Source organism: Protomyctophum bolini (assembly GCF_963924005.1).
Source record: "Protomyctophum bolini genome assembly, chromosome: 2".
NCBI lineage: Eukaryota > Metazoa > Chordata > Actinopteri > Myctophiformes > Myctophidae > Protomyctophum > Protomyctophum bolini.
This window is the reverse complement of record NC_137863.1, coordinates 20,348,344-20,359,379: the sequence shown is the minus strand read 5'-3', so window position 1 is coordinate 20,359,379 and position 11,036 is coordinate 20,348,344. Positions and strand designations below refer to the sequence as shown.

General features: G+C 42.7%; 1 protein-coding gene across 2 annotated transcripts; it reads left to right on the top strand.

Moving 5' to 3' along the window:
* The first annotated feature begins 602 nt into the window (after positions 1–602).
* myorg (myogenesis regulating glycosidase) lies at positions 603–10,447 on the top strand. Of its 2 annotated transcripts, XR_013965760.1 has the most exons (5): positions 603–697; positions 4,698–4,766; positions 5,662–5,989; positions 6,866–8,845; positions 8,966–10,447. XR_013965760.1 is itself a non-coding variant. In XM_080788999.1 (4 exons), the coding sequence occupies exons 3-4, from the start codon at positions 5,727–5,729 to the stop codon at positions 8,655–8,657; spliced, it is 2,055 nt and encodes a 684-aa protein (XP_080645125.1). In that variant the 5' UTR covers positions 603–697; positions 4,698–4,766; positions 5,662–5,726; the 3' UTR covers positions 8,658–10,447. The 2 variants fall into 2 exon arrangements, 1 of the variants encoding a protein (XP_080645125.1); XM_080788999.1 differs by having other exon boundaries at positions 6,866–10,447.
* The last annotated feature ends 589 nt before the right edge of the window (positions 10,448–11,036 follow it).

Sequence of the window (11,036 nt, the reverse complement as noted above, 5' to 3'; positions counted from 1 at the left end):
TCCCCATGAACATATCTGGTGAAGCCCACTGTCCATCCCATGGTATGAGAAACATGATCTGTAAAGTGTCAAATGATATATGATTTTAACTTCAATGAGTGTGGAGTCAGACTGTCTATTTACAATATTACAATCTGGGAACCCATTTACAATCTGGTAAAAAAATATATATGTCTTGAGATTACCTACAGTAGGCCTACTCCTATATTATGTTCTTTATGTTGAAAAATATAATGCAACAACAGTCCTAAACACATTCATACAATTCCCACAAGTAAAATAGCAAATTTAACATGGGTATAGCCTACTGAACTAAGTAGGCCTACTTACTGACTGTACAATGAATATGTTTTTCTTTAATGGTCTGCCCTGCCCTGCGGACCAAGATAGAAGTCAAAGCAAAAATTGTGACAAGTTAACTCCATATGAAATGCTATAGGCCTACTGGCCTTGCCTTATACCACGTGGATATATCAGGGCCAGGCAAGGCATTGGCATTTACATATGATCGCTCCTATAGAACTACATTTCCCATACTACATGCCCTTGTCCCGAAGCAGCATCTGTGTGTTTGAGTTGGTGGGCGTAGACAAGGCAATGTGTTATTGGTTCGTACTGTTCCAGTTCCAGAGAGAGTTACAGTAACTGCCAAACAAGTTGGACTTCTATCTCAACGGAGTGGGCTCGTGTTTGATCGGTAGGTAGAATGAGTTTTAAAGAGCATTTGTTGAGTGGATAGAAAAAATATAGGCTATAGGACTACACTTTGTTGACACCGTTCCTGCAATTGCGTATCGATTAGCCTACTATAATTACCCATCATCAATGCGCCTTATTAACAGCTTTCCCTGCGGTCACAGACCATGTGCGGAGTCATAGGAGTGGTCATGCATGGCTTTAGCTTTACCGTGCGTGCACAACATATGGTTGCATTATAATTATAGTAGCCTGCCCTGCATGCATGTTTTCTGTTCTTTTTCTTGGCTTGATGATATCTATAATAGACAGTTTGAAGAGGATCACAACTATTGCCACGTCGCAAGTCAATATTTTCTCATGTTTGTTTAAATAGCCTACTAAGCGAGAAAATAAAGTCCCCCCCACCCCAAAACTGAACACACGCACGCACGCACAGAGCTCAGATAACGGGATATGATTTCTCACAGGCTTCTGCTTTTCTTTCAGTACATCAGCACTTTTCTGTTTATTTTTCACCATGTCACAATATGAGATAAGATAATGGATCAGCTGAAATGGCAGAGATGTGGCCTCCATATAGTGGCTCCTAAACAAAGCCACACTCTGGGCTGTGATGATGGAGGAGTTTTAAATACATTGTCCTTTGGCTTGAATACAAAACATTATTATTGTCTGACTTATGTCTCAATGCAGAGTTTGAGTCCAGAGCCATTTTGTGAAATGTGTCTTCAAGAAATATGACTTCAAACTTTTACTTCGAAAGCAATTATGTGTTCTTTTTTTTTGGTTTTCGCCTTTATTTTATGGAGGGACAGACAGTAGGCTGACTGGAAATGGGGAGAGAGATGGGGGAGGGGGGGGTGACATGCAGTAAAGGCCATAGGGATCGGGAGTCGACCCGCGGCACACTGCCTGCCAGACTGGATTACCAGCCAAGGTGCCTGGACCGCTGAGCCATGGCCCAGGCCGCAATTATATGTTCTATTCAGAGTCTTGCTCAAGGACACTTCAACACTAACTCTGGGGGAGCCTGGTATCGAACTAGGAACCTAACGGTTCCCAAGCGGCCGCTCTATCCCTGAGCCACTGCCGCCACATTAAGAATGAAGAAATATCGAATATAAAAAAATGCTTCTCGATTCATATATTAATGCACATGAGCAAGATTAAGTTATTATTTCAGAATATCGGTTTCGATGTTTTTGGTTTAACTTCCCAGCCCTATCAAAGACCTATTCCTTTTTCCAGTTTAGGCCCATACTCCGTCAAATTCATGATCATTTTACTAAGCTTTGTTCTCCTCTTTAGGTATCTTGCACTCCCCACTTGCACTTCTGCTTGTTCTCGCACCATTTAGCCTACTAACAAAACCTCAATTAACGCCTTAATTAAGTGCATAATTCCTCTTCCTGTGATATAACTATAACCTGGACCTTTTTCAACTCATATATCTCTCCCCAGTTTAATTGAGCCCAATAGAAGCCAACAAGTCTGTGTTAACCCATGTAGACCTGAGGCCGATTAAGTTAAAACATTGACTCTGTACCTCATTATGTCCAAAACTGTTACTTTTCAGGATTCAAATTCAGAAAGAGCAAAAGTAGTTTCGAGCTTGTAGATCTGCTACTTTTCATGCGTTTGTGTGACGCTGTAGTACAGTATGATCAACCGTTCAATTACTAAAAATACACAAGTTAGAATATGGAGTTAAGACGTTTCTGCCCGACGAAAGCGAGACGAAATGCCGTCTAAATCCTAATGGTTTTCAGTATATAATCTAAAATTACACAGATGCTTTCCGGTTTTAATGGGTTAAAGATGGGTAGGTGTTATCATGGGGGGGCGGGGGCTGGGGGCGATCCATACCAAGGCTGGTTGAACACAGAATTAGTCCATTAGATTGCTAATTAATAGCAGGCATCCTTTATTATCGACCCGGGCTGCCACTGCCAGCGCAGACCATGAGGGCCAATTGCAGTTAGGACCAGTCAGCAGCAAGCAGGGGCACTTTATAGGCAGAAAGTCCTCTCGGTGTGTGTTCCTGCATCCTAATCTAATCTATGCTGATTCGCTATAGTAGCCACTAGATGACTAGAACAAGCATCAGCCAGTTAATTACCCATAACCTTGATTCCATGCTTTTTATCCCTCAGGCGTGTTCCTTCCTGTAAAGTCATGTATCGTCTTTAATACCAAAATGTGTTGGTCAGCTGAAGGATTTTATTACTGTATGTGCAGTATAGCCTTTGATTCGAATGATCCTTTCTCTTTTTTTATGTTTTAAGTTTTTACTTTATTACAACAGTACAGTGTACCAGTTTGTATACCTGTACTGTTATGGGCTTTTCTGTGTGCTAAAGAGACAAACCTGATAAAGAAAAAACTAAAATAAAAAAAGAGAATGGATCATTTGAATCAAAGGGTACTATATACAGTACTGCGAATAAATGGGCACTTTAGAAAATCCTTCAGCTGAAAAAAGGACAAAAAAGAAAGACAATAAGTAAAACTCATGAAACTAAAATACAGCGAGGTCATGAATATTATCAGCAAACTGATCCATTCTCTTGAAGACTATGAAAACTCGATGATTTTGGTCAGTCATGCACATCCCAAACTTCCACTATATGTGCCTTGGCAGCACAGGACGTTATTGGCAAAGCTCTGGAGAACTTGTCTTGAATCCACTTTTTGCCTTTTCGTCTCTTACTTCCTTCCATACAAATGAGTCTTGTCTTTCATTTGGAGTGATACGTTGGGATTGCTGCGGTGCATGTGAACCCACAATAACTTTGTCTCACATCATGGCAGGCAATATAGTCCCGTTTCCCAAAATCACAAATGGGTCCGAAACGTGTGTAATTACTAAAATTGCTGCTACATTGTTCCATGTGAGGATGTTTAATTACCGGTATGTGGAGGATGTAGAGTCTTTTTGAAAGAGTTAGGAGTGACTTGGTTGCGACTGTGTGTGTGTGTGTGTGTGTGTGTGTGTGTGTGTGCTTGCGTGCGTGCGTGCATGTGTGTGTGCGTGTCTCTTCCGGACAGCAACAAATAACACTTTTCCTCAAGTTAATTTATACTTCATATTCATAGTTCATAATGAATACCAGCCTTTTACTTGTTATTTCTACATTGTGGTATTGATACGTTTGTGCTCTAAACAAACGTGTCCATAGACCTGGCTGCTATTCTGTTAAAAGTCGTCTAAAACAAACATTCAAAGTCCATAGACTTGGCCGCCCTATGACGTAATTCCGAAAGCCAGGCGTTTAGTTTAGTTGTAGTAGTAGTAGTCTTCCATCACTGATCGCCATGCAGCAGGCAATGTTTCAGTGACTGTTTCACTGATCGCCATGCAGCAGGCAATGTTTCAGTGACTGTTTCACTGATCGCCATGCAGCAGGCAATGTTTCAGTGACTGTTTCACTGATCGCCATGCAGCAGGCAATGTTTCAGTGACTGTTTCACTGATCGCCATGCAGCAGGCAATGTTTCAGTGACTGTTTCACTGATCGCCATGCAGCAGGCAATGTTTCAGTGACTGTTTCACTGATCGCCATGCAGCAGGCAATGTTTCAGTGACTGTTTCACTGATCGCCATGCAGCAGGCAATGTTTCAGTGACTGTTTCACTGATCGCCATGCAGCAGGCAATGTTTCAGTGACTGTTTCACTGATCGCCATGCAGCAGGCAATGTTTCAGTGACTGTTTCACTGATCGCCATGCAGAAAGCAATGTTTCAGTGACTGTTTCACTGATCGCCATGCAGCAGGCAATGTTTCAGTGACTGTTTCACTGATCGCCATGCAGAAAGCAATGTTTCAGTGACTGTTTCACTGATCGCCATGCAGCAGGCAATGTTTCAGTGACTTCAAGACGTGACCACACTTGAATTCTAACACAGCCAGCAGCGTGGGCCAGGGCCGTCTTACTTCAGGAAATGGAGTGACATGTCTTTTGAAAGATTTCTTTTCTTTTCTTCTCTCTCAACTCAGGCACATACAGCAGTGTATCCTAGTGTCTGCCGTCTGCCAAGCTCCCAGACAAGAGAGGAGTATCAAATGGTTCGTAGGCAGTGGTTTGTTGCTACTAGGGTTGATGGTGTCTTGTATATTATTGTATGTCTTTAGTACACAGTACCACAATGGAAACAAGACCATAGTGCTCTTTGACTTACCCTTTTAGCGCCGTTGTATAATCGTACGACTGTACCATTTGCAGACTGTTAATAAAGTATACAATCAATCAATCAATCAATCAATAAACTCAAGTACTTACAGTAGTTCACCTTTTCACTACATTTCAAAGACAAATTCTTACTTTTGGGCCCACTACATTTCTAGGAAGGGAAAAGGATATGAATGAACCATGTAAGCCCTATTTCAAATAAAGTGAAAATAGTGCGTGAGCTTGTTTCAACTTTATGGAAAAGTGTCAAAGTAATACAGTAATGCATTGATATTAAAAAAATGAAAATGTACTGTGCAATTTGTGGTATTGGAGTGCTTGCACTCCAATACTTTAACCCATTTAGACCTGGCTTCTAAATCCTAACCTAAGTTTTCTGAAAAAGTCATGGTGACATAGCAACATTTATATGACATCTATGCTTTCCCAGTTTAATAGGCACTGTATAACAATGCATAGGCTTTACAGGTATAAGACCTGAGGCTGATTCTACAAACACTTTAAAGATTTTTCAAAAATGTATATATATTTTTTAAGCAGAAAACAAGCTGTCTTTTTTTAGCGCATATAGCTGCTATTATTGAATAGCCAACGCAAAAATAAGAAATACACAGATTTCACAGCTTTCCCGGTGTTAATGGGTTAAGTAAAAAATAAATAAATAGCAGAGCACCTTTTCACTTGAGTAATATTCGTCCAGGAGTATCTATACTTTGACTCAACGACAAGTGCTGAGGTTGATTATTGACTTTGTCCACCACCTGTTTGTAGGTGATTGAGAAGTCACCACCAGAGAAGGAACCCCCCTGGAACCCCCCTGTTGAGCAGAGAGAGTCATGTACCAGGTGGTCCCGGGAGGCGCGGGGGGCACCATCACAGACGTGATCCCCAAGCAGAAACACAACAAAGAAACGCGCCCCCTGGTGTATGCCGGGGTCATAGGGCTGGTGCTGCTGATAGCGGCGGTGACGGCCTGGTGCTATTACATCGCCTCGCTGCGCAAGGCAGAGCTGCTGAAGACCCAGCTGCTGGACCTCAACAAGGATGGCTACATTATCCGCAACCAGGCAGGAGCCATTGTCTTCAGGATGGATTTCAGGTTGGTTATATTATTCATTTGGGTTTCGGGGCAATCTGGGAATCCATTCGGTAGTTGTTTTTGCCTCTTGCGGCGCCATCTCCTTTTTTTGTGTAAATCGGGAACTCGGTTTGGCTACTATACTCCCCCTTCTTAGTGCACTTCCTCCCAGGTGCTTCTGTGTTCATTCCTACTAACGACAGCACCACATGATTAAGGCAGTGGTGCCTAGGGTTGGGGTGAAGTGATATGATCATTGTGCAAACTTAATTAGGGTGTAACAGTTAATCAGACTAATACATTTAACCGATTTATAAAAAAATATGGATAATATTATAAAATAATCAATTAATAATCTATCCCTGTTTTGGGTATGTCATTAGGCTATTATATTATATTATATATATATATTTTAAACATAACAACATTAACAGCAAACATCAATATGGGCTTTAACCCAAAAGTGTGACAAAACTAGGCATTTTGACCAGGTTGATAGTCAAAATGATCGAAATGAAAAAAACTGCAAATGCAATAATCAACAGCTGTATAGTGAATACAGAGAATAAATAATAGTCCCACTAGTGTGATGTTTATGAACCCCACCCATTTAATTTCACATTTAAGACTTTAAAATGCTTTCCCCCCTTCTACAGTATGTAAATGTTAATTTGACCCATCCCAATGGTCTGCGCTCAAACTTTGAACATAAACGGTACCTCAACTTCTCCATTTGGGGAGCCTCTCCTTGAATAATTTATAAAGGGTTAAGCTAAGCATCAGTGAATGGTTCAACCTAAAACCTTTTTAGACATTTCTTGAATATTTTATGTTCATTATTTATGACGGCTATACCACAGCAAGTTCAGATCAGAACGCTTCTTGAATTTTCGGCAGGTCTGGGACCCTGGATCTAGACTCGTGTTCTAAAGAGGGGGAGATGCTGAGCTGCGAGCGAACCACGGACAGAAAGCTGATCTTCTTCATTGAGACGGTGCAACCCAAGGCCCCGGTGCAGTGTTATCGCGTGCGCTGGGAGGAGCTGGCTCCCGACATTCCCGTGGAGCACGCCATGACTTACAAATTCTCACACTGGTACGGCGGTGCGTTGTCCGCAACTCAGCACTGGCCTATAGCCGTCAAGGGCCAGCAGACCCCCAAACCCTTTGTCACGAGTGACATCTACTCGAGCCGAGATGAATTCGGGGGCATTTTGGAGAGCTATTGGCTTTCGTCGAGCGCCACGGCCATCAAGATCAACACCACCGTGCCCCTTCACCTGGGCTGGAATGACACGGAAAAAACCATGCTCTTCCAGGCCCGCTACCAAGACAGTCCCTTCAAGCCGCTCCCGGGAGAGGCACCGTGTGCCGAGCTCAGCTACAGAATCTGCGTGGGTTTAGACATCACGTCCATTCACAAGTACATGGTCCGTCGATACTTCAACAAACCCAACAATGTGCCCGCGAAGGCCATGTTCCGCCATCCCATCTGGTCCTCGTGGGCGATGCATAAGAAAGACATAGACCAGGAGAAGTTCTTGACGTACGCCGCCAACATCCGCAAGCACGGCTTCAACTGTAGCCACCTTGAACTGGACGACCGCTACACCAAACGCTACGGCGAATTCGTCTTCGATACGGTCAAGTTCCCCAATGCCTCGGACATGTTTCATAAGCTTAAAGCGGACGGCTTTCTTGTGTCGCTCTGGACTCATCCGTTTGTTAACTACGATTCAGACAACTTCCACACGTGTGTAGAGAAAGGGCTGTTTGTACGTGAGCCCACTGGTCACCTGCCCGCCCTGGTGCGCTGGTGGAACGGCATCGGTGGCCTTCTGGATTTCACCAATCCAGAAGCACGTGAGTGGTTCGCCTCCAACCTCCGTTCATTGCGAACCAAGTACGGCGTGTCGTCCTTCAAGTTTGACGCCGGCGAGACGAATTACCTGCCCTGGAAGTTCAGCACCAAAGTCCCCATCCGCGATCCCAGCGCTTTCACGAGACGTTACACAGAGATGGCCATTCCGTACAACGACCGCGCTGAACTGCGCAGCGGCTACCAGTCCCAGAACATATCGTGCTTCTTCAGGCCTATAGATAGGGATTCAGTGTGGGGCTATGAAATGGGACTCAAGTCTCTCATCCCCACAGTGCTCACCATCAGCATTCTGGGCTATCAGTTCATTCTACCGGACATGATCGGCGGAAACGCCTATTGGAATCGCACCGACGGGAATCAAGTGTTGCCCGACCGAGAGCTCTACATCCGCTGGTTGGAACTGTCGGCCTTCATGCCGTCCATGCAGTTCTCCGTACCCCCCTGGGAATACGACGAAGAAGTGGTGGAAATCGCCCGGAAGTACACCGCTCTCCACGAGAGCATCGTAGCACCACGGATCCTAGAACTGGCGTATGAGGTGCTCGAGACGGGCGACCCAATCATTAGGCCTCTGTGGTGGATCGCCGCGGGCGACGAGACGGCCTATAAAGTCGACTCACAGTTCCTGATCGGGGACGACCTCATGGTGGCGCCGGTTCTAGAGCCTGGCAAGCAAGAGCGCGATATCTACCTGCCTGCTGGCCGATGGCGGAGCTACAAGGGAGAGAGGTTTGATATCAAGGAGCCACTGCACCTCACAGACTATCCTGTGGATCTGGATGAAATTGCATACTTTGTCTGGGTTTAGCACTGCTGGGAGAGAGCTGGATATGTTTGGTTAGACTGTGTGCAGAGGTACTTATGAGCAAGCTTTATATTGTGAGCAGACCGTGTCCGATTGGGGTGCCTATCTTTGGTCCGACGTACTAACAGTCCGGTAGTCGTAGTCCGACACCCTACCCCAAACCTTACCCTAACCGCACGCGGAAGCCACAGGTGAGTCTTAACCGGCCACACATGTGTCTTAACCGGCAATGCATGTGTCTTAACCGGCAATGCATGAGTCTTAACCGACAACGCATGTGTCGTAACCGGCAACGCATGTCGGAGCCACAGGTGAGTCTTAATCGGCCACGTATGTGTCTTAACCGGCAACGCATCCCAAGTCTTAACCGGCCACCTGTACCATTTATCTTAATGTAGAAACACAAACACAAAAGAAAACTTGAAATTTGTAAAAATAAATACATTTGGATTAAAGCACTTTGGTCTTAAACCACCAAATATTAGCACTTATAATTATGCACACTGGTCCATTTTTGGAATAATACATTAATATAATTATTGATGCATTTATGTCTAGCACATAATGTGGCCGGTAAAGGAGTCAGGAGCTGGTCAGCTTATCTTATTCTACAGTATATCACATTTTATTCTATTTTGTTATTTTACTTGATGGTTATATTTGATGTTGTGAATCTCAATCTGCAAATGATATACCGGAACAGTGGGCACCTGGTAATTCTGGCCAACGTTTTTGAAAATAATAATATGCATATATTTTGTATAAATATTTGATATTTGATTTTATATTTACATTTATTTCATACATGAGGGGCCAAACACATATACTATTTTTCTAATTACATTCATGGCCCAGTGTTTCTACAATTGCTACAAACCCTGTGATCCCCTGCAATCATTTTGTGTATAAAGAAGAAATCGAAGGGCAAATATACTGTGAGTCTGATAATGATGTACTGTGCATGTTAAATTAATTTATACTTGACATTATTTCTGACACTTTCCCAAAGCATAGGTTTATTAAAAGATAAAGAAAGAAATACATTTCATTAAAACAACGTTGACCACAAGGTTCCGGTGCCCACTGGCAGTAGTGTAGTAGAAAGTACACACTTACCAACATGTAGTGGAGTAGAAGTATAAAGCAAAAATGGTACAGCACTTAAATAAATGTACTCAGTTAATTTCCACCACTGGTTAATGGTTAGAATTAAATAACTGTAGATGGCTGTGTGTAGATGCATCATACATCATCATACTGTACATCATCTCGTGGAGAACAAGTCTAACATACTTTTTATACAAATCATTTATTGATCGTTATTCATGTGTACATTTGACTGTTAAAAAGGGAAGTTGCTCACTGTGAATTGTGTAAAGTGCCATTTGAATGCCTTTTTTAATTTTGTGTATGATCCGGTCCATGTATTCCATGTGATTGTTGTTGTTTTAATGATCAAAGGCCTGCTGCACTTACAATAAGCCGCCCAAGTTGCATCATGGGAGGAGATAAAATAAGGAGATGTCTGTTACATCTGTGGTAACAGACATCATGGGAGGAGATAAAAGAAGGAGATGTCTGTTACATATGTGGTAACAGACAACGCGTCTGTCTGTTACATCTGTGTTACAACAGACAACGTGTCGCAATGTGCTACAAAAAAGTTATATTGATGATAATCACATTTTGAATCCGTCATGATGATGAACCAAGGTGACAGCATCTTTAGACGCTTTTCTGCAAGTCAGGGGCTACCGTATATGTGAAGATTAAACCATTTCGTTTTTACTTAATCTGGAAGTCTCTGAATACTACAGTACATAGTCTGGAGCTGCACCTCCTGAAAGTTGATAACAGGACATAATCATGTTTGTTTATTTCCGTTTAAAATATATTTTAAAAATGTATTTAAAATATATCTCTGTCGTTTAAATTTCTGCTAAGCGGCAAGCTATACAGTAATGCTTCTATTATTTTGACTTATATGACAGATTTGCATGTCTTTGCGACAGGAAAGATGGAATGGAAGTATAGGGGGAGCTTCACTCCCACTGCTTTCCTTTCACAGACTGTATGACGGAAGCATTTGAAAAGTGAGTCAACAGTCTGGCTCGAGAAAATAGTCTTAACTTAATGCTGACTTAAAATGACAAACTCAATGTACTTTCTTTTTGTGTGACATACAATGTAACATTGGGACATCTCACAAGTAGCATTTAGAATGACCTGAAACCTTGAAATGCAAGTTTCTCAGACAATGGCTGTGCTTATTTTCTCTCAGGTTTTGATGTGGCAGAGTTGTTCAGTGACTTATCTTCCATCCAGTGCTGACTTGCAGTGCAGATACACGCAGTTATATTTGACTGAGTCTGATCTGCACTG

Excerpts from the sequence above, each read along its gene's own strand:
- myorg (XM_080788999.1), top strand. The coding sequence starts at position 5,727 with ATGTACCAGGTGGTCCCGGGAGGCGCGGGGGGCACCATCACAGACGTG. Across the intron at positions 5,990-6,865 it reads GTCTTCAGGATGGATTTCAG|GTCTGGGACCCTGGATCTAG; the intron begins GTTGGTTATATT and ends AATTTTCGGCAG.